General features: G+C 43.2%; 1 protein-coding gene across 1 annotated transcript in view; it reads left to right on the forward strand.

Annotated features, from left to right (window-relative positions):
• Positions 1 to 22,688, forward strand: part of THSD4 (thrombospondin type 1 domain containing 4) — a 561,131-nt gene that overhangs the window by 532,846 nt on the left and 5,597 nt on the right. The window contains exons 12-17 of the mRNA XM_058541977.1: positions 2,875 to 3,004; positions 3,677 to 3,881; positions 4,461 to 4,634; positions 11,882 to 12,058; positions 18,560 to 18,739; positions 22,535 to 22,679. Coding sequence (XP_058397960.1) covers positions 2,875 to 3,004; positions 3,677 to 3,881; positions 4,461 to 4,634; positions 11,882 to 12,058; positions 18,560 to 18,739; positions 22,535 to 22,679 — 1,011 coding nt within the window. The remainder of the gene's footprint in view (positions 1 to 2,874; positions 3,005 to 3,676; positions 3,882 to 4,460; positions 4,635 to 11,881; positions 12,059 to 18,559; positions 18,740 to 22,534; positions 22,680 to 22,688) is intronic.

Below are 22,688 nucleotides of genomic sequence, written 5' to 3' on the forward strand. Positions count from 1 at the left end.
TTTTTTCTTCCGTGTGACAAATGGTGGCAGCCCATGGATGCCCCTCCTTTGCTCCCTCTAAGGTTTGCCCCCAGGCAGCGAGGGCCTCACACATGCAAGGCAGATGAGGCAATGTGAATACACAAGACATTTAGCTCATCTCACGGTTGTCAGCAGCACATGTGCCGTGACAAGAAATTCCAAGCCTGCCAATCCAGCTCTTTCCTGCACAAAGAGTCCATTCCGCTTGTGACCTCATCGCTTGTCCCCACACAAACCCTCTCCCAAACTCTCCTGCAGTCCTTCCTGGGGGAGCTGACCAGACCACACACTTCTATGTCTCTCTTTTTGTAAATGCCTTCAGCATCATGATATCCTCATCACAGGGAGGGGCCTGTTGCCGGCATCCAAGGGTGGCCCATACTCTGTCCAGTCGTTGCCGACACCTCTGTCAAACGGGTCAAATTCTTGGCTTGGCTCGGTTGATTCCTGTCGTTCCGAGACTAGCGTTATCTAATTTTTTCTTGCTCCTTATTTTGTCCTTCTTTCCATAATGCCTCACTGACCTCTACCTGTGTACAGTTCCTTCCTCCAACGTAACATATTTCTGTTTGATTAATATACCCAACATATAACCCAACCAAACTCATCCCATATTTTCCCTGCTGCCTGAAGCCCAGCCAGCACCTGACCTCACCCCCCACCCCCCATTTTTGCTTGCTGGCAGTTAGAGGAATAATTGGATGGCATGCTTGGACAATGAAGAGATGGCCAGGTGCCGTTCTGAGTGACAGTCTCCCTTTCTACAGACATCAAAAGTGATCCCAAGAAAGAAACAGTTGTGGTCACTGGAGTCAAGAATTATAGATCTGGTGTTTTCTCACCATCAGAGAGAGAGTGCGCTTCTGAATTTGTTTCCTTGGCTAAACACTGGAGCTGTACCGTGGACAAGTGTAAAGTCTGTAAGGGGGTGGGGGAAGGCAGGCAGTGGCCATGTGCAAAGAGCCCCTAGCAGGACCCATCTTTCCAGGACACAGAGCGTTCCTATGGTAACCTGTATCCTTTTAGCTAAAGATATTAAATTTCCCCCTCACTTGAGTGCCAGCTGGTTGGGGTAGTTACTTTTGCTTTCCAATCCACAAACTTGTAAGCATAAAAGTGAAACCCACGTGGTCTAAAAGGACAGGGATAGCTAAACAGTAAGATTTTTACTTAATCTTTTAATAGCTGGGTCCCAGATGGGTACCCTGAGAGTCACGCACTGAATCTCATTCATCTTTATAACGCAGCACAATGTGCTTAATATTTCTTGAATTTAATTAAAATTCTCTTCTTAATGGAAGCAGATATGTCGCTGGACAATATTTAACTCCACAAAAGTTTTTGCCTCCCATTAATTTTACAGTCAGTACTACTTTTACTCAGCTAATAATTATGCTTAATTGGAACGTTATTTTAAATAATGGTCTCAAGTTATAGCTACATTGTAAGTTTTTATGGCCACAGTAGTTTAAACAAATGATCATTTCAGATTCAAAACTGTGTTACAAACTGTCAAGCTTCTTACGAGAACTCTCCTCGGGCTCAGTGTGTCACACAAGATCAGCTTAAAGAAGTACTGAAACACTTCATGGCTGATGCAATATTGAGACACTTACTTAAAAGTTATTCCTCCAGTTACAATTAGAATTATAGCAAGCTGGAAGTTCAGAAACTCTAAATGCCTGGCCAATGGGCAACAGAGCTAAGAGAGAGCTGTAGAATAAACGATAGTGTTCTTCCCAGCAGGAATTGTTCACCCCACACTGGGGGTGGGGGTGGGGGTAGGGAGTTATTTGTGAAAAAGCATCTTACTCTTCAGACAGTTGAATTGAAATTCAGCCTGTTACATGTCTCACTGTGTAAACGTCCAGTAGTAATGCCTCAGTGATGCCACTGGGGGGTAGCAGAGAGAGGAAGACAGAATTGAATCAGCTTTTTTTTTTTTGAGAGCTAGAAATTCCACTTAACAAATTCTGACTTTTTATCCAAAATAGACTTATTAAACCAATGAAAGTAGGCTGTGTATTTAAAACAAACAAACAAAACTCTGAGGCAGTTAGTATAATTTTTTTAGCAAAATAATTAAAACAAATATCAGACCTCTGATAAATATTCATTCAACAAACTTTTATTGAGCACTTGCTACTCTGCTGTACTGGGGTGATGGGGACAAACAAGAACTAATCCTGTCCCTGAGAAGCTCGCCACCTCATAGGAGGCAGACATACTCAAATAACTAGAATACCGTCAGATCAGTACTTTATTGGGGGAGTGCATAAGATCATTTACAAAGGGGGAAGCCGGCTGCTCTTCTAGCCTCTCTTGAGTCTCCTTACTTCTCTGCTTCAACCTGATTGTCTCTTAAATATACCTGGCACTTGCAGGCCAGCGTGTTTGTTCCAGTTCAGTGACGTGGACACACGTACACACAGCTACACAAACCCCCTTTCTCTAGGACGCAGCCTGATCCCTCCAGAACCCGTTCTCTTTGATGTCTCCAGAAAATCTTCAAGCAGTTATTATATGTGCTCATTTTGTAATCACTTGCCTGCCTAGTGATGTCTTATACTGTTATGAACATTGTTTTTATCTGCCTTTGAGCACTTTCAAACCATGTCCACAAGTAGGTTATAAGCTCTTTGAGGGCACTAACTATTCCTACTCTTCTTTGCGCCCCACAGAGCCTAGCAAGGCCCTGGTGCGGGAGGTGTGTGTAAACGCACAGTGAAGGAGGAGTGTGTGTGAACTGTCCCGTTTCCGTGGCTCTCTCCATCAGGATCTCTGTGCATCTCACCCACAGCACAGCATCAAGTGTGTGGGCCTGTCCTTCAGACGCTCTCCGTGTCCTTGCAGGATCGCAGCACCCTGTTTTTCGCTGTGTGCACAGAAGCACTCACGAAGAGGTTCCTGAGAGCTACTGTGACTCCAGCATGAAGCCGACCCCCGAGGAGGAGCCCTGCAACATCTTCCCTTGCCCAGCCTTGTAAGATGGCCTCTCTGGTGACGTTACCTATTGTGGGTCACTTCTGGTGGCTGGTGCAGAGAGCCTTAGTAGCAGATGCAATCAAATTTTTAAATCAGTCTACATCTGATTTAGAAACAGGAGACTTGCTCTATGCATAAAATGAGGTCCATTTAGCAAGCGCACCTGACTTTCAGGATTAACACAGGAGATCGTGGCCTGTAGCAGGTCAGCCCACTCCCAGGGAGCCTACCCTTCCTTTGGTAAATGGGAGCAATTAGGGTTTAGCCTGGTAAGGATATATGTGAAAGTGATATGTAAATAATTAATTAAAAATAAAGAATGCTAGAATAAGATTTCTAAGTGAGTTCCAAAGTGGGTTAATGTTCTACGGGGTAATTAAACTAACCTTTGGAGTTATTATTTTTATTAGATAAAAATCATCTATGCCCTCTCAGTTTTCTATAATTTTATAGAATCTGGACCCTAATCGCTGGCAAATAGCATGTGGAACAAAGTTCATTCCTTTACAGAGCCCTTTACAGATGGCCTTTAGGCAGACTGTTAAGTGGTGCCTAGGATGAGGACCACCCATAAGGATTCTGATGGCCCTGTGTAAGCCGGCCCGGGCTTGTGTTCTCTTCTTGTTGACTGAAGTGGTCTCTCCCTCTCGCTGTCTTGTTCCTGAGCCAGCTGGGACATTGGGGAGTGGTCTGAGTGCAGCAAAACCTGTGGCCTGGGCATGCAGCATCGCCAGGTTCTGTGCCGCCAGGTGTACGCCAACCGAAGCCTGACGGTGCAGCCCTACCGCTGCCAGCACCTGGAGAAGCCCGAGACCGCCAGCACCTGCCAGCTCAAGATCTGCAGCGAGTGGCAGATCCGGACTGACTGGACCTCGGTACGTGGGGTGGGGCAGCCTGCTCGGGAGTTTCCCCTCCAAGACCCACTGCCACCCTCCCACCTCCCCCCACCAAGCCCTGACTTGGAAGGACCCTGAGTTCTCCAGAACGGAACCCATCCTGTGGGGTCTGAACAGCTTCCACCACAAGTACCCATAGCTCCATAGAGTTAAGGCTACAGTGTATCACCCACAGCCGACTTCAAGGGTGAGCCCCTGGGAGTCGTGTGCATACGGGTCTCATCTCTCTCATGCGTCGTGGTGGAGTGAAGGTTGGCAACTGCTGGTAGAGCCAACTCCTTCTGATCTTACTCTCCCATTTTATAGATGACAGAACTGAGGCTCAGAGGAACAAAGTAGGCAAGACATCTAAGAAGGTCTTAGAGAAAAGTGTTGTGAAGATTTCAGGGCTGGGATCCTCCCCAGGTAGCGTCGCATTGCAAGGGACCCAGCAACACAGGGGGTCTCACCACGGTCCTCTGCTCAGGTGGCAGGTGATGAGGATGAGGGCACCGTAACTGGAGAGTCCCCTGGAGCTAACGCTGCCCATCCCACTGACGTACGCTTGCTATGTTTTAGTGCTCGGTGCCCTGTGGAGTGGGACAGAGGACCCGAGACGTGAAGTGTGTGAGCAACATTGGGGATGTGGTTGACGACGAGGAATGCAACATGAAGCTCCGGCCGAATGACATTGAGAACTGCGACATGGGACCCTGTGCGAAGAGCTGGTTCCTCACGGAGTGGAGTGAAAGGGTGAGCGTGACGGTGGCAGAGCAGGTCTTCTGGAGTCGGGGGCCAAGGTCTGCTGGGCTAATGGGCAGGAGCTGCACATCACAAGGTGCCCCAAACCACACGAAGATGAACCACTAAGAATCCCAAGGGGAATTGCTGACTTTGGGGAAAAGACCCAGAGATGACCTATCGTAGGCTTTCTGTTCTTATATGAAGACCAAGGGGCTCCAAGACTGAGGAGTGGGTGTGAAATAATTAGTTTAATTCTCCTTAGCACTCCATGTGAATAGAAATAATGAAATACTAAATAAAGTGAATTATTGCATCACAACTTTCACACATTTTGTGAGTGCCTGGCATAAAATAGGCACTTGGCAAATGGCAGGCCCCTTCCCTGCTTCTTACTGACTCAAAACATGCTGTCCCCTCCCTGGTAGCCTGGGCTCCCTTGGGGTCCCTGGTGTCAGTGTCAAAGATTGCCTCAAAGGCATATCTAGTTCATTATCAGCCCACCAGGTGCCTGTGTACAAGGGAAACTAATAGGAGATTGAGTCCATCTATCAAAGACAAAAATAGGATTTATATAAGAAAAGAGGGGCTGGCCCCGTGGCTTAGCGGTTAGGTGCGCGCGCTCCACTGCTGGCAGCCGGGGTTTGGGATCCCGGGCGCGCACCAACTCACCGCTTGTCCGGCCATGCTGAGGCGGCGTCCCACATACAGCAACTAGCAGGATGTGCAGCTATGACATACAACTATCTACGGGGCTTTGGAGAGAAAAAGGGAAAAAAAAAAAAAGGAGGAGGCTTGGCAACAGATGTTAGCTCAGGGCCGGTCTTCCTCAGCAAAAAGAGGAAGATTGGCAACATATGTTAGCTCAGGGCTGATCTTCCTCACAAAAAAAAAAAAAAAAAAGAGCGGGATTCTGGAGATTGATGGTGGCGATGGTTGCACAACAATGTGAATGTACTTAATGCCACTGAATTGTACACTTAAAAATGATTAAAATAGTAGATTTTATGTTATGTATATTTTACCATAATTATTAAAAAAAAAGTTCAGGGAAGCAAAATTAAAGAACATACCTTGGGGTGGGGAGAGAGAGGGGGAAGGAGATGATGAGTTTTGCTTTCTTTTCTTGAGGAAGCTACCGATTGGCCAGCAGGAGGAGAGGCCACTCAGCGTGTTCTACCCAGGGCAGCTGGTCTGGTCATCAAATGGACAGTTTCTGGGTTTCTGGATTCTCCAGAAGACCTTGGAAGTTTAACCAGGATGTAGACGTGATTGGCTGTCTCTGTCCTCAGTGCCTCCCTCTCCATTAGGCCAGGTCTGCACCGTTTCCCTTATCAGAATTCCTCGAGGGGCTTCCAGACCCTAATGTGCTGCACATCACCTGGGAACCTTGTGACCATGCAGAATCTGAGTCACTGCCATGAGATGCGCCTGAGATTCTGCATTTCTGATGGGCTCCCCGGTGGGACTGAGGCCGCTGGTCCAAGGTTGAGGAGACCAGCCAAGTTCATAGAATCTTAGGAAACATTACTGAGCTCATGAGCTCTCCCCCCAGCATCACGTGCCGTATCTCAAGCTCAGAGGAGTAGACTTTCACACATCAGTGGATTTCCATCCATACCGCCATGTTGGTTGATTCCAATTGGCCAGCATCCATCCTGACTGGTCAGTACCCACCATGGACTGGTTGTTGAGTATTCTGAACATCATCCCTGCAAGTGTTCACATGGGTTTCCACTCCCTCCCTGTTGTAAGATGCCCTTTAGTTTCATCCCTCTCATCACAATCATAATCCACATCAGTGGGGATTGTTACTGAGAAAGAAAGGAAGAACAAACCTGCCAGTGCAGGCTTCGCTCCGCATTCAGAGATCATCCTGGAGATTCTCATGGAGTGATTTATCTTCTTGTGGATTCCTGACACCTCATGGCATACAGCCCCTGCCCCTTAGCCCCCAAACAGTCCCCAAATAGAGAGTCCTTAGTGCGAACACCGAACTCTTAGGATGAGCAGCTAAGTGTGCCTCCAGTCCCGGGAGTGGATTGTAACAGGCGCCCAAGTAACACCATCAGGAAGGCACTAGCCAAAGGGAAACAAATGGGAAGTCAGTGCCGATCTAAAGGTCTCCATTGACTCAGCCTTCTGCCCCTAGAGCTGAGGTCAGCAGAGCTCCCCCCAGTTGTTTGCATATCCCCCCTTTCCAAGCCTCCCAGCACATGCATCAGCTCCTGGCATTGTGGAAACAGTGCTGGGAGGCGGTTCAGAAGTCACTTTGTCAGCCTCCTGCCAGTGTGAGGAGGTCTCTGCAGCATCCCTGTCATGGGTGTGATTCGTTTGTCAGAAATTGACTGGGTGCCAAGACAATGACGTCTATTTCTTGTACAGCCCACCGTGTCGAGAGGTTTCCTTTTACATTGAATCAAAGTGTTTTTGCTAACTGCCGCTTGTGTTCCATAGAAAATCTGAGTGCTCTCTCCTACACTGCAGCCCAGCAGATATTTGGGGACCCCTTCCTCTTCTTCTCCAGGCTAAAAATTCCTAGTTCCTCTGACTAATTCTTTTGTGTTTCTGGATTTCTAGTCATCCCAGAACTCATTTGTGTTCAAGTAAACTTGGTGAATTTAGTGTGTAAGCAAATTAATGAAAAGAATGATGCTGGGCTTTCATTTTTATATGGGCAAGATTCTTTTTAAAATAATGTTCATTTTTTCTGGTCATAAAGTAACATATACAGTTATAAAAAATATGAAAAAATCAGAAAAGCATACCTATAACCTCTTCACCAAAAGATAATAATTTAAGATTTTTAAGCTAACTGCCAAGCTTTTTTCTACTCATACACGCCTTACATACATAGCTTTTTTGTACTTATATATTTTAAGGATATAAATCATAATATGTGTATAATTTGGTAACCTAGTTTTTTCACTCATGTATTTATTGTAAACATTTTTTTTTTTGAGGAAGATTGGCCCTGAGCTAACATCTGTTGCCAATCTTCCTCCTTTTTTCTCCCCAAAGCCCCAGTATATAGTTGTATGTCATAGTTGTATATCCTTCTAGTTGCTCTGTGTGAGTCGTGGCCTCAGCGTGGCTTGACGAGTGTTGTGTAGGTCTGCACCCAGGATCCGAACCGGCAAACCCTGGGCTGCTGAAGCAGAGCATGCAAACCTAACCGCTGTGCCCCCGTCTGGCCCCTAATGTAAACATTTTAATGGAATTAAAGACCCTTAAAGTGGGGCCAGCCCAGTGGCGTAGTGGTTAAGTTTGCACACTCTGCTTCAGCGGCCCGGGGTTCGCAGGTTCAGATCCCGGGCACAAACCTATGCATCGCTTGTCTGAGCCATGCTGTGGCAGGCGTCCCACATATAAAGTAGAGGAAGATGGGCACGAATGTTAGCCCAGGGCCAATCTTCCTCAGCAAAAAGAGGAGGACTGGCAACAGATGTTAGCTCAGGGCTAATCTTCCTCACAAAAAATAGAAAAAAAAAAAACCTTTAGGGGCCGGCCCGGTGGCGCAAGCGGTTAAGTGCGCGCGCTCCGCTGCGGCGGCCCGGGGTTCGCTGGTTCGGATCCCGGGCGCGCACCGACGCACTGCTTGGTAAGCCATGCTGTGGCGGCGTCCCATATAAAGTGGAGGAAGATAGGCACAGATGTTAGCCCAGGGCCGTCTTCCTCAGCAAAAAAAGAGGAGAATTGGCGGATGTTAGCTCAGGGCTGATCTCCTCACAAAAAAAAAAAAAAAAAACCTTTAAAGCATGATTTTTAATTAGAATAAGCTGCTGTATGACTACTATAACTGAACCAACCTTTATTCATTTCCCCTCCAATAAAGACTTATAAATTTCCCTGTAATATAAATTTTCTTTGTATTTTAACATAAGTACTTGCTGGATCTAACCCTTGTCTTAAAATTCTAAATAGAGGAAAAGATAAGCACTTGATTCTTCTCTTTAGAGAACTTTTTTGTCGTTTTTTGGAAAAGATGTTTTAAGCCTTGTCATTGACGTTTGGTGCTATGATGTAAGTAATTTTGCTGTATCTCCCCCCAGCATAGACCATTGTTCCTGAATGTTCATGCTTATTTTGGAGTAGTTGAGTGGAAAGGGGGGTACTGTTGGGTTTAAAGAAGGCACATTCGCTTTGGCATCATTTCCCCAAGGACTTATTTCTTATTAGACCTTGAGCAGTTGCTGACTCACTGACCCTAAGTTTCCTCATCTGTACCGTTGCTGAGTGAGCAGTAAGGGATAACACATTTGAAACCATGACCTAGATGAGGTTGGCACAGTGGGCTGGGCCTTTGAGTCACCAGTTAGCCTTCTGAAAGGTTCAGTCTGCAGGAATGACCAGCTGATGGCAGTGTTCCACAGTTGAATAGTGGCTTTGGATAAAAATCAATTCTGTTAAGCTTTAGTCTGAACTATGCAATTTTTCGCCACTGGGCATCAACATGTATGGAGTACCTAGTGCATGCCAGGCATGAGTGAGACACAGCTTCCACTAAATGAGCTCAAGTGGGAGAGATGGAAGAAAATGAGATTAAAGTTTACAAATGCTTAAGGATCCAGATTGTCTCCTTTTGCCCAATTTAGAATTAATTAATCTCCACCTGAATGAATTGAGGCTGTCAACTCAGTCTGAATCTTCTCTTAAGCCTCTGGGGCTATAGACTTCTTCTGACTTGATGACTCACCTTAAAAACATTTCTGCAGGTACTTTTAATTGAGGGCGGGCCTCCTTAGATGTGGGCATCATTTACTTTTTAGTTCTGCAAATCAATGACAGGTTTAAACACATGTGCAATTTTTAATCCCACAGGAAAAAAAAAAAAAAGCCTTTTAGAAAGTCCACCAGCCACAATTTTGTGACGCCTAATTTCTAAGGATGTTTTCCGAGAGCAGAAATAAGTAAAGACATTGAGTTATTTAAATTATAGACAATGATGCATAAAACTGAAGTTCAGGAATAGTCGTTAGAGCCCTATAGTCCCTCAGGGGCCAATTGGGCCAAGTTTAGCATTTAACTGATGCTGGAGCGAGAAGACAGGCCTCACCAGAGGGTTGCTTAGGAATTTCATGTGTTTCTGTGTTTTATCAGCCCAGAAGTTCAGTTAGGAGTCAGGTCCTTTTCTGGCTCCTGTAGCAGATTTGGTCTTTCTTTCAGGGATGGTAAGTGGGTGTGTTTTGGTGCCCCACTGAAGGTTTGTCTCTGCTGCCTGGTCCGGCCCCCTTGGTCCCCTCATTTCTCCTGATGGGCTTCCTGGGCCAGGTCCTGTGTGGGTAGCGTCTTTCAAATTTAAATTTGTTGTGCTTTTCACTGCGGTTTGTATAATAGAGTGAAGTTTCATTGCAGGGCTCATCCTTATCATGTTCTCTCACTGGGCATTGTCTTGGTCCTTAACATTCTTCTTTTAAATTAATCACATGGGGATATGGGGAAACTTTCCCAGATGCGTGTACGTTACTTGGTTTGGAAAGCAGAAAATTAAGTTAGTGAGTCAAACGGAAGTTACCTGGAAAGAAATATTCTTAGGGTTTGAAACACAAAGATAACTTAAATTTGATTTACTTTGTATTCTTTAGGAGAACTTAAATATCTTCAGTTTTAAAGTTAGGAAAGAGACCAAATAATGCATGGCTGAAAGAAAAAAACCCTTTAACCTGGAATATTCCAATTATTATAGCAAAGGATTTTTTTTAAGCTAAGGGACTGCTTCATTGTCTCAGGTTCCTAATAACAATGTAGATGGAGTGTAAGTCGTGAAAAGTATTTGTGAGCCTGTAGGGGAGAAAAAACTTTTCCTGTACCCTCTTAGGTTCCTTGTTAGAGGCCTGCAAATTAAGCTGACAAAAGCCAGATTAACAGCAGAAAAGCATACAAAATTTATTTGATGATAATTTTTTTTACATGGCACCGGGGTCTTCATAGGAAAGAAGTGAAAATCCCAAAGAAGCAGTTAGATGTGAGGGCATATATACCATTTTAACAAAGGGTGATAAATTATGAAGAAGTGACTAGACAAAGGAAAGGGATTGGGCTTCTAGAGGCAGTAAATTGTAGGAAAGTGGCCAAGAAATATATGGGAGAACTAATAGAGGATAGTAATAGATTTTAGTACTGTTGTTTGTGCAGACAGTATCTTGGCATCACTTCCCCGTCACTGATGATAAGAATGTTCTCTTCTTCCTGGAACTGGGAGGAACTGGGAGGGCACCATTTTCAGGGGAAATTCATGCCCTGCTTTTCAGCAGGAAGGGGGAGGGCAGAGAGCTCTTCCTGCATCTGCTGTTTCTCAATTGCCTTCAGCTCAAAATAACCATTAGGCCAAAGCAGCATATTTTGGGGTGGTGTGTTCTAATCCCCTCAAGCTCTTGGCTCCAGAGAGTTTCCTTTCTGAGAAGTGAAGCCCAGCTTAACAGTAGTCACGTAAATGTTTGATTACTCACCCTGGGCTGTGATCTTACAAGACTAGACAGCAAGGTACACAAATGAAAATAGACATCTTGATAAGGAAACCAGGTGGTGTTTTTTTTTTTTTCCCTTTTCTCAAATTTTACTTAAAATTATATTGCTTTTATTTATTTTTAAAAATGGAAATGTTGGTAGAAACCAAACATTGACTCTGTTTTTAAGAGAAGACTCAGCAGAAACCCTTAGAATGGGCTTTGGTCATGATCCTCAAGGGGCACTTTCAGGACAGGAAGGTGCTGATGAGAAACGAGAAATGGGTGAGGGAGGGCCCAAGTCTGTATTCCTTAATCCAGCTGATATTCATGGATCCGCCCATGGGTAAGGTGCCGCTCTGAGAAGGAATTAAAGGTGATTTCGTAGTCTCTGCCCACACCAAGCCTACTTCTATGAAGAAACAAAAATATAGGACACAAATAACTCTAATACAAAGCAAGAAAGCAGAATCCCAGGTAGACATGTGCCCAAGTTTTCATGCTCTCATCCTTCTTCTGCTGTATATATTTTCAAAAGTGAAATCCAGGACAGCTAGTCTGGCAAGGCTAAGTGTATTAATCACAGCAGTGGAACAGGCTATTTGGAATGAAGACTGTCCCAGAAAATCTAAGATGGGGGTTTGCCATACTGATATCTCATAATGGAGCAGGCCGGGCAGGAGAAGTGGCCAGACATTTCTAGGGGAGAGAGTTGTTTGGGAGATGAGGTGTTGGTCCTCCTTCACATCCTTTGAAAGTGGCTACAGAACCTGCAGGGGCCTGCCCTCTAACGTGCCCTCTCCTGTCTCGCAGTGCTCGGCGGAGTGTGGGGCTGGAGTGCGGACCCGCTCGGTGGTGTGCATGACCAACCACGTCAGCAGCAGCCTGCCCCTGGAGGGCTGTGGGAACAACCGCCCTGCTGAGGCCACCCCGTGTGACAATGGGCCCTGCATGGGCAAGGTGGAGTGGTTTGCGGGGAGCTGGAGTCAGGTGAGTGGCCAGAACTGGGTGTGTCTGTCCATCCCCGGTGAGAGGCAGCAGAGCAGAGGGGTCAAGTGTATCCCAGGTGTCCTGGGTTTGAATCCCAGCTGTGCCACCTGTGACCCTAGAGAAACTACTTATGCTCTTGGAGCCTTGTTCAGTCAACAGTATTTACTGAGCACCTACTATGTGCTCTTCTAAGCACTTGGGATACGTCAATGAGCAAAACAAGTATCCCTGCCCTCAGGGAGCTGTGGTCTCGCCTGGCTTCCTTGTCTATAAAATACTGGTAATGACAGCACCTTATGAGGTTATTTTTAGAAGAAATGAAGTAATGTATGTAAGTATATAGCACAGTGCCTGACATACAATAAACACACAATAAATCGTAGCTGCTGCTGCTGCTGCTGCTATTGTTAATGTTAATAAAGCCAGATTTGTCTGTATTTGAGCATCAGAAGCAGAAATAGATATGATCCAGCGATCCCACTTCTGGGTACATGTCCAAAGGAAATAAAATCATTATCTCGAGGAAATATCTGTCCTCCCATGTTCATAGCAGCATTATTCACAATAGTCAAGGTATTGAAATAATCTAAGGGTCTGTTGACAGATGAATGGATAAAGAAAATGTGATATATACATACAGTGGAATATTATTCAGCCTTTAAAAAGAAGGAAATCTTGCCATTTGCAACAACATAGATAGACCTGGAGGGCATTATACTAAGTGAAATAAGCCAGATAGAGAAAGACAAATACTGCATGGTATCACTTATACGTGGAATCTAAAAACAAAAGTCGAACTCAGAGAAACAGAGAGTAGAATGGTGGTTGCCAGGGGCTGGGGTAGATGAGGAGAGGTTGGTAAAAGGGTACAAACTTGCAGTTATAGGATGAATAAAGTCTAAGGATCTAATGTACAACATGATGCCTATAGTTGATAACACTGTATTGTACAGTTGAAATTTGCTGAGAGGGAGGAACTTGTGTTCTCACATACACACAAAAAGGTAAATGTGTGAGGTGATGGGTGTGTTTTTAATTAACTTCATTGTGGGAATCCTTTCACGACATATATGATCATGTGTACACTTTAAATATATTACGATTTTATTTGTCAATTATACCTCAATAAAGCTGAGGGAAAAATAGAAGCAGAAATGGAAAACGTTGAGGTTGTTCATTATAAAGAACAGATAATAGTGAATACTTTAATAAAGTAACTGAATTGATCAGTTGATTTTTTTCCTTACTGTTCCGAAATTGAACATGAACCCCCTAAGAGAATGTGGAAAGATCATCCCCTTGTATTGCTGTCAGCATTTGAGTTGTTGGGCCACTTAGCGTTTGGCCCCAGGGCTGGCTGGTTGTCCTTAGCCTTTTTGTCTGATGATCATGCTTTACACTTTATCAGGACATCTGGCTCCGTATAGAATGTTATTTCTTTTAAGTAGCTTTAGAAAGAGCCCCTGAAAAAATGGACTGCCTTGTCCTTGTAAATTGATACAGCCCCTTTGGAAAGCAATTTGGCAATAAAAGTCAAGACCATAAAAGTGTTCATTTGCCTTAACCCAGTCACCCTACTCCAGGAGATTCATTTTAAGGAAATAATTAACAGAAGAAAAAAGGCTTCTTCATCAGCGATGTTCATGACAGCATGGCAGTGAGGGATGTTATGCTATATTATAACTCTTTAAAATATTGTGTAACAATAACAATGATACTTAGGAAGATGTGGAAAGGACATATGATATAATGGCAAGTGACAGACAGAATATGAAAATATATGAACTCTATCTCAACCATTTCAGAGTATAGATTTTTATATAAAAAACATGGGCAAATGTTTTTCTTCTCAAGTTGCCTTTAGTGTTTTTATGATACAAACTGTAAAATATAGAAAATTCAGAAAGAAAGAGAATTCAAGTACATCCAGTGCTACCCTAGTGGATATCCGAGTTAGCCATGCTTGATAACTGCCCCCAGCTATGCTTCTCCTTGGTTCTCTGACTTGGGGCAAGTAAGTGTAACCTCTCTGAGTCTGCTTCCTCATCCAAATATCCAGATGTGAGGATAATAATACCAACGTCCTAGAGTTGCAATTGGGTTTTCATGAGATGCTATGTATAAAGGGGGTTACCCAGTGCTTGGGACATGGAAAGTGCTTTATAAATATTGACTCCTTGTCTTCCATGTTTATTATTTTTTCTGCCGGCTGCTTCTGTCTCATTATTGGTAGCAACACACCTAGGACCTAAACCCCAAAGATAGTTCAGAAGTGGGCAGTGTGTGGGACGCCAATTACATCAACTATCCTTGGAAACTGAGGCAATGGGAAGAGTCTTATGTGAAATTGTCATATCAGATTGTAACAGTCTTCACACACAGTAAAGATAAGCAGTGCAATTCAACTAGCATGCCTACCAGTCTCAAAAGAGGAACGGGGAGCAGAATTCAGGGTCTGTATTGCTTGTGGGCCTCCTATTAACTCTAGACCTAACTCAGAGAACTGAGAATGGTGTGAATCCTGGCGAAGGCAGTGTTTATTTCTGCTAAGATTAGAAACATGGAATGTGTTGTGCTGTTGTCCAAAAGGGCCAGAACACAACTCAATATGGACAAGGTTTTGGTTCTGAATTTACTAGGATGTTAGAGCCTGTTGGCACCTCCTTGCCCTGGGGATTTGCCGTTATCCCCCCAAAAAATGAAATAGAGCATGCTTATTTATTGAAGGATAAGTCTTAAACATTAACTGACTTCAGAATATAAAAATGAATGTTCCTTCCTGTCACATGGTTTGAATGAGAGTTGGCATCTCCAGCCTGGTCACAGTGATTAGTCCAGGGTGGACAGGTGACCCAAGCCGAGCCAAACAGAGTTGTTCCCTGGGACTTTTATGGGTTTAAGGAAAGAGACTCCCAGGAAGTTGCAAGCACAGGTGCTAGCAGTGGCCATGTCGAGGCTTGTGGGGGAAGCCAGCCTGAGAGAATGACACCTATCAAGTTGAGGGGTCTTTTTCTACTCTGGAGGCAAAATAGCCCAACTCCTATTCATAAGGTATTCTGCCAAGTCTATTATTCATGCCCAGATGTTTCCTTTCTTCCCTGTCAGTTCTGGGCTTACTTCAACTTAGATTGCCTTAGTTCTGAGGGGTCTTGCACAGTCTCTAGTCATTGGGAGCAGCCTCTTGTCTGCCCGTGTGTCTGGATCACATTTATTCTCACTGATATCTGAGCAGACATCTCCAATCTCATGTGGTCTTGGATCAATGATCCACCCAAGTACAACTGCAGGAATTCTTCAGGTGCAGAAACATACATAATTGCTGTCACTTCTCAGTGGAAGCATTTATCCCTAAAATATCACTTTTTGTCTTCTGTGCTTTTCTCTTTGAGTTATATTTTTATCTGATATTTGCATTACTCTATCTTAGCTCTCGTTGTTGATCTTCACCTGGTATACCTTTGTCAACTTTGTATGTATTTTTTAAGGTATGTCTTTTGTATGCAGCTATTTTTGTCTTTATTTTTACCCAATCTGCAAGTGTCTGTTTTTTAAGAGTTAAATTTTAACCATTCACATTTATTGTAATCACCTATATGTTTGGACTTTTCCCTGCCATCTTATTTTGTGTTTTCTGCTTAGTTTTCTATTGTTATGCTTTCTTGGGTTTTTTCCCTCTTTCCTTTCCACATATTGGTATTGGTCAGGTTTCCTTAATTCCGTTTTTTCCCCTCTAACATTTTGGAAGTTATAAATCCTATTTTTATTCATCTCATGATAACAGAAGAAGAAGGATTTTAGCACAGAATTTTAAACTTTGGTGTTTCAATCAATGTCAAGTTATCAGAACCACATCCTCCCCTAAAAGAAAACAGAAGCTTTAGGTCCCCTTTTATTTATCTCCACTCTTCAATCTCTAATACCTCCAAAAAGATGTTGAGATCATCTGGATTTAGCTCCACATTAGTGGTATTTAATTTTATAGAAAATACTAATTTAGATTTTAATATAGCTTCCTCCTCTCCAAAGGTTTTTTTTTTTAATTGAAATATAATTCACATACCATAAAATTCACCCTTTTAAAGTATACAATTCAGTGGGTTTTAGTATATTTCAGAGTTGTGCAACCATCACCACTATCTAATTCCAGAACATTTTTATCATTCCAAAAAGAAACCCCATTTCCATTATTAACAATAGCTTTTACTGATGTCTTTGCCAGCTTCTGCTTTTGTGTCCTGTGTCTTCTTCCTGGTTTTTTTTAACTTGGTTAGAGACCATAACCCATTAAGTGTTTCTAGTAGGATTCATAAGCCATAAGTTTTCTGAGCCCTTGACTGTCTGAAAATATCTTCACTTTGCCCTTTGACTTGAGCGCTCCCAGTAGGGGCAGGAGCCTTCACTTCTTCCTTAGCACAGTCAGGCTTCTGGTCAGTATCTTAGCTGATCACTCTTGCCTTGTCCAAGGCCCCCGTCTTGTTCCTCACATCCACAGGTCCACCACCATTCTCGCCTGAAGCACTTGACCTGCTTTCTCTTTGCTTGGAGTCCTCCTCTATGTGCATTTTGAACTATGATTTTTTACTTCAATTTAATCTCATCTATCTTTCGCCATTCAAAGATTCCCTATAATTTTTGGTGCAAGGATGAGCATCCTTTCCTGTTTTCAAATACTGTCTCATGCACACACACGTCCGCTCGCTTGTTCCCAGACGCACACATTCTGCCGTTTCTGGGCATTTAGGGTCAGAGGAGGCTGAGATATGTGCTCATTCTCCCTTAATTACCTAATGTCTTCAAGGACTTTCCAAACTTAGCATAAAATAACTTCAGGTTTTGGTCAAAGTTTACGGTCTGCTGTTCTGCCAAGCATTCAGGACAGTCAGGGGTCTTTCAGATCAGGTTTCCAAACCCCCCACTTTGTAGGTGAGATAATAGAGACCTGGGGAAGTGAATGTCTGGGCCAAAGACACAGAACTATTTCGTGACAATGTCTAGACTAGTTTCCACATCTCCTGACTTCAGTCCAGCGTTCTACTCCTGCCGCCCCCGGCCCTTTCACACACACCCTCGCTCCTCCTGCCTACCTTTGCCTGGCAGCCCATCGCTTTTCTCCTGCCTCCGATTCTTTTGTTGTCCGCAGCACTTGAAAGAAAAGGACAAAACATGAATATACTGAATACACTCCAATAACAAACTAACATGCTATGACGTGCATTGTTCTACACAGAAGAGAAAGATCACATCCAGGGAAAACCCATGTCCGATAGATCATAATCACATGGTACAAACCACGTAGATAGAATATAGTCTGCCTGTGATGCTGGGACTGGACTTAACCTCCAGCACTAAACAAACGAACAAATTAACTAACTAACATGGAAGAAAATAGGAAAACAAACTAAGAATCCTCGTAGTTTTCTGGATATCAATGCCTATGGAATGGCAGAAAAGAAGACACAAAGCAGAAATTGCTGATGGTGATGTCCATCATGCCCTGTGTGACTAATTCAGAATCTGTTGATTGGGTTGTTTTTTTTCTGTAGAGATGTGGGGTTTTTTCCTTTGTTTTTATTTCACTGTGTGCCTGCCTACAGAAGCAAGGCTAATATTAAGAGTTTCAGCTGTAGACATTGTTACAGCCCTTTCATAAAGGTAGAAGATAGATTCTTTGAAGTCTCTAAAAGTATATAGATCACAGATTTTAAAATTTGTAATCAAAAAGTATTGAGTAAACCAAACATGAACAAAAAACGTTTTACAAAGTAATAGATACTAAATAGAATAATTTATGAGCAGTTATATGCATCGTTATTTCCATAAACTAACAAAACGCATCAACACATGTAATTGCCTGACTAGCCTCTTTCTGGCCACAGCCCCAGCAAGCTACGGCTCCAAGTTGGGAGGTGAGGGCATTGGACTCCAAGGTCAAAGGCTTCCTGCTGGCCACCCCATTGGGAGGGGAGGATTGACCACAGGGGACATTGTCCCAAGTCTGGGATCTTCTTCTCAGCTTTGTGTGTCCCAAAGAATTTTAATTTAGCCCTTCAGCCACAGGTGTGCAGGCTCTGGGAGACTAATTCATTCCCAGTGTCCACCTACTAAGAGACCAGCAGATAAACCAGAATGTGAGTTCCTTGTTTTACAGTGAGAGGTGTCAGAGTCTACTGGACAGAAACAACCAAACTGACTAGCTGGTGTGTGCCTGTCGGGGAGTCTAAGGGAAGCCATTTCACTCTCAGCACAGAGGGACCAGGGTCTCAGAAACCAGCATCCTCAAGTGTGATAACTCAGGATGCCCACTCTCCATTCCAGACACAGAACTATTAGGAAGAAGGGAATCCACATGCAAGTTCCCCTCCAGAAATGTTTTCTGGGCGCCCCTGGGCTCTTCCTCACCACGTAGATGGTAGAAAGCACTCGTAAACATCCCTTGGTGGATAGTAGTTCTCGTCCTCTTTCCATCATGTGACACCCATCTTTCTCTGCTTCTTTCTCTAGTGTTCCATCGAGTGTGGGAGCGGGACCCAACAGAGGGAGGTGATTTGTGTTAGGAAGAATGCAGACACTTTTGAAGTGCTGGACCCCTATGAATGTTCCTTCCTGGAGAAACCCCCCAGCCAGCAATCCTGCCACCTCAAGCCTTGTGGGGCCAAATGGTTTAACACAGAATGGAGCATGGTAAGTCACGGGGCTCCTGAAAGAGATGGCAATAGAACATCATTCTGCTTTCCTCCCACAGACACACCTGGGCCACCTACTAGGTGCCAGGCACTGGGCTCAGCCCTGCGGTACATTCTATACAGTGATCTACTCTCATTGGTCACTGTTGGGGCACCCCCAGAATCAGCCTGCTTGGTGGGGGGCAGCCCAAGCCTGGGATGATCTTGATTTGTGTGTGTGTGTGTACACGTTTAAAAAATCCTATAGATAATATGGATTATGAATTATGGGACTGATCCTGTTTTTCTCTTTGAATTGGCTGCTAGGAAACTCAGAACCAAAATTGTGGCCCATCTCTAAGAGATTTTATCAGAGAGGATTTTCTGTGCTAATGTTCACTGGCTTCTCTTTCTTTTTCCTACTTTTTACCCCAGTTTCCTCACTTTTTTTTTTCTTTTTATTATCTTGTAGCCCTTTAAGTATCTCTTAAGCTATCTCAAATCCTCTATGTAAGGAGGGAGAGTAGTATGTAAATGAAGAGAGACAGAGAGACAGAGTTAATACAGAAATAGATTATTTCTATTCTATGGAAATAGTGATAAAATTCCTTTTTTTTTTTTTTTTCCCAAGTAAAAGAGTTCGTTTTCAAGAAAATTCCTAAAACAGAAAACCTCCTCAAGGCATCATTCCCACTGCATTTAACACATCTTGGACACTGGGGGTGGGGTTCATTTTGCTTTTTGTCACTGAGATCTTTAAGCAGTGGCTGTAGGTGAGCCCAGAGTAGAGGCCAGAGCCTTTCTCGGAATTATTCAAAGGTGATAAAAGGGATTTTGCTTATAAAATATGTGCATGAAAGCTGAGAATCCTGTTTCCACACAGTGTGTCTGCTCCAGTGGTAACGGCCATTTGGATATGTGGTGACCACACCTCAGAGGCAATGGGGACGAAGGACGTGTTGAATTTCAGAGGTGTTTTGTCAACTTCTGGGAAATGGAATTGAGTTATTTTGATGTTGGCCAAGACCCTTAAGACTGTTAGAACATTAGAACAGATCACTATTTTCTTTTGCCGTTCAGTTTGGAGAGTCTAGAAAGGACCAAATTCACCAGGCCACATCAAAGGAGACAAATTCCAAAAACACCTGGCTGGATACAACTCAGAGGTCCCTCAACAGGTGAATGGATAAACAAACTGTGGTACATTCATATGTGGAATACTAGTCAGCAACAGAAACGAGTGAGCTGCTGGTGCCTAAAACAACATGGGTGAACCTCAAAAACATTTTTCTAAATGAAAGACCCCAAAAGCTACATATTGTATGATCCTGTTTACATAATATTCTGTAAAAGGCGAAACTATAGGGACAGAGAACAGATCAATGATTGGCAGAGGGTAGAGTGGGGTGAATTTCACTACAAAGGGAAACACGAGGAGATTTGTTGTATGTGATGAAACTTTTGTGTCTTGTTTGTAGTAGGAGATTGATGACTCTATGAATTCGTCAAAACTCATAGAACAGTGCGCCACAAAAAATGAATTTTTCTGTACGTCACTTTAAAAATAAATAAATAGGGGCCGGCCTGGTGGCGCAAGCGGTTAAGTGCGTGCACTCCGCTGGCCTGGGGTTCGCCGGTTCAGATCCCGGACGCACACCGACGCACCGCTTGGCAAGCCATGCTGTGGCAGCGTCCCATATAAAGTGGAGGAAGATGGGCACGGATGTTAGCCCAGGGCTAGTCTTCCTCAGTAAAAAAAGAGGAGGATTGGCAGATGTTAGCTCAGGGCTGATCTCCTCACAAAAATAAGTAAATAAATAAATAAATAAATAAATAAACTGAAACAAATATGAAATGGTTACTATAATAGCAAAGACAGTGACAGAAGCTCCACGTCTTTGAATATGCCTTGTTTTATAAATCTGAGTTTATAAAACTAAGTAAATATTTTATATAATTATAAAAGTTAAATTTTTTTTTTAAATAAGCAATCCTCCAAAATGGAAAATGCAATGAAACGAATGAACCTAAATATGTATCTACTTGGTAGCATGAGCACTATTGCACGTGGTTTTAAAACACAGCATTTTTTCCACCCCTAAGGGCAAAAAGAACTGCAGAAAAATGTTTGCAATAATCACATTTTTAGTGATAGTGTACTGTATTGTGAGATGGTTGGGTGTATAATGTGCAATAAAGTAAATGAGTAATCTACTTTATGGTACTATGATAGTATACATGATAATATGATGGTATAACTCTATTAGCCCCCATATCCTTGGGAAATAGGGTTCTCAACTTAGGAGAGAGAAGATACGGATAAAAGATAGAAGTTTAAGCGAAAATGCTATTGTCCTGAATTCGAATTAGAAATATCAGTATGAACTCATAAATTAATTTATCTTAAAGTTCTTTCCTAGTATTAGCCACTGAAAGAGCTGAGAAACAATAAGTCTGGTATCAAAGTGCATGCCTGCCAGCCAGAATGTGGTTTCAAAATACCACTCTCCATTAAAAGGAACCAGGAATTCTTAGAGAAATCACTAATTCCAGGTGTGGGACCGTATACGTATAAATTAGATTAGAATATCTTTTCATACCAGGCAGCAAGGAAGTTCTCAGAGACAACTGATTTCATGTCCCAAGGTCTCAAGAAGCAACTCTTAGGGGCTCCTGCTAGTCATTGATGGGACATCATGAGCATCAATAAAAATAATTACTACCATAGATTGAATGAAACACATCATGTATGTTTAAATTCATCCATTTGTAATAAGTTTATAATAATAATAAAAAACCAATAGGTCACCATTAGAGATTGTTAGGGGAACCAACTCACTATTCTGAAAACTGATAAATAAAGGAAAATAATCAAGCGTTTACTCTGTCTTTCCTAAACAAGCTGTACTACTGGGTAACCAAAGAGTAAATGTATGGAGTGGTGGCGGGGGGAGGAGGAGATTCTTGAGAAAAGATTCCCTGCTAAAAAAAGAAGAGGTGGAAGAATATTATCACCATATTCAACCCCAAATGAACTAATGGATCTGGGCATTGTTCATCAGTGGCTGCTGACTTCCCAAAAGAGAGACACCCACACACATCCTATGAAGTAGTCTCACCACAAAAAAATCAAACCTGCACCTGTTAAGGCCTCTTCTGGATCCAACTTCCGGTTTACAGGAAATACAGAGGACAGAAGAACATGTTAAACTGTACCATGGGGATGCAGTCAGCAAAATCCTGGTTATGGAAAACTCCACTGGACAAATAACTCAGTTCCTCCAACAAATAAAATGCAAGGGAGAAAAGCACAGTGGAGGGAACCTGTGGATTAAAGAGCTGTAAAAGGCGTATCAGCCAATGGCAATGCGCAGACCTCACGCAGATCCTGATTGTTAAAAAAAACTGTATTAAGAAACATATGAAATTCACAAGACATGTGGAAATGGAGACACTAAATATATATTTGAAAATAGTAAAGAACTGTTGTTAATTTCTAGGTGTAATAAGGGTATTGTGGTAATTTTTTAAGAGTCCTTGTCTTTCAGAGCTACAAACTGAAATATGATGGAGGAAGTGATATATCTGGATTTGCTTCAAAATAATGTGAGGCATGGATGCGGGTTGGGTGGAGATGGGGCCTGACTGGCCCTGAGTTGACGGGTGCTGAAGCTGGTTGATAGGTGCACAGGAGTTTGTTTGAATATTCTGTCTCCTTTGGGAGATGACTGAATTTTCCAGTATGTGTCCTCTCCAATGTGCTGAGCTGATGGGCTGCCAAGGAATCTAACTTTCTCCCTTTGTCCCCATGCAGTGCTCCAAGAGCTGCCAGGGCGGCTTCCGGGTCCGGGAAGTGCGCTGTCTGTCAGACGACATGACCTTAAGTAATCTCTGTGACCCTCAGTTGAAACCAGAAGAGAAAGAATCTTGTAACCCTCAGGACTGTGTCCCTGAAGTTGGTAAGTAGG

Source organism: Diceros bicornis, chromosome 5 (assembly GCF_020826845.1).
Source record: "Diceros bicornis minor isolate mBicDic1 chromosome 5, mDicBic1.mat.cur, whole genome shotgun sequence".
Lineage (NCBI taxonomy): Eukaryota > Metazoa > Chordata > Mammalia > Perissodactyla > Rhinocerotidae > Diceros > Diceros bicornis.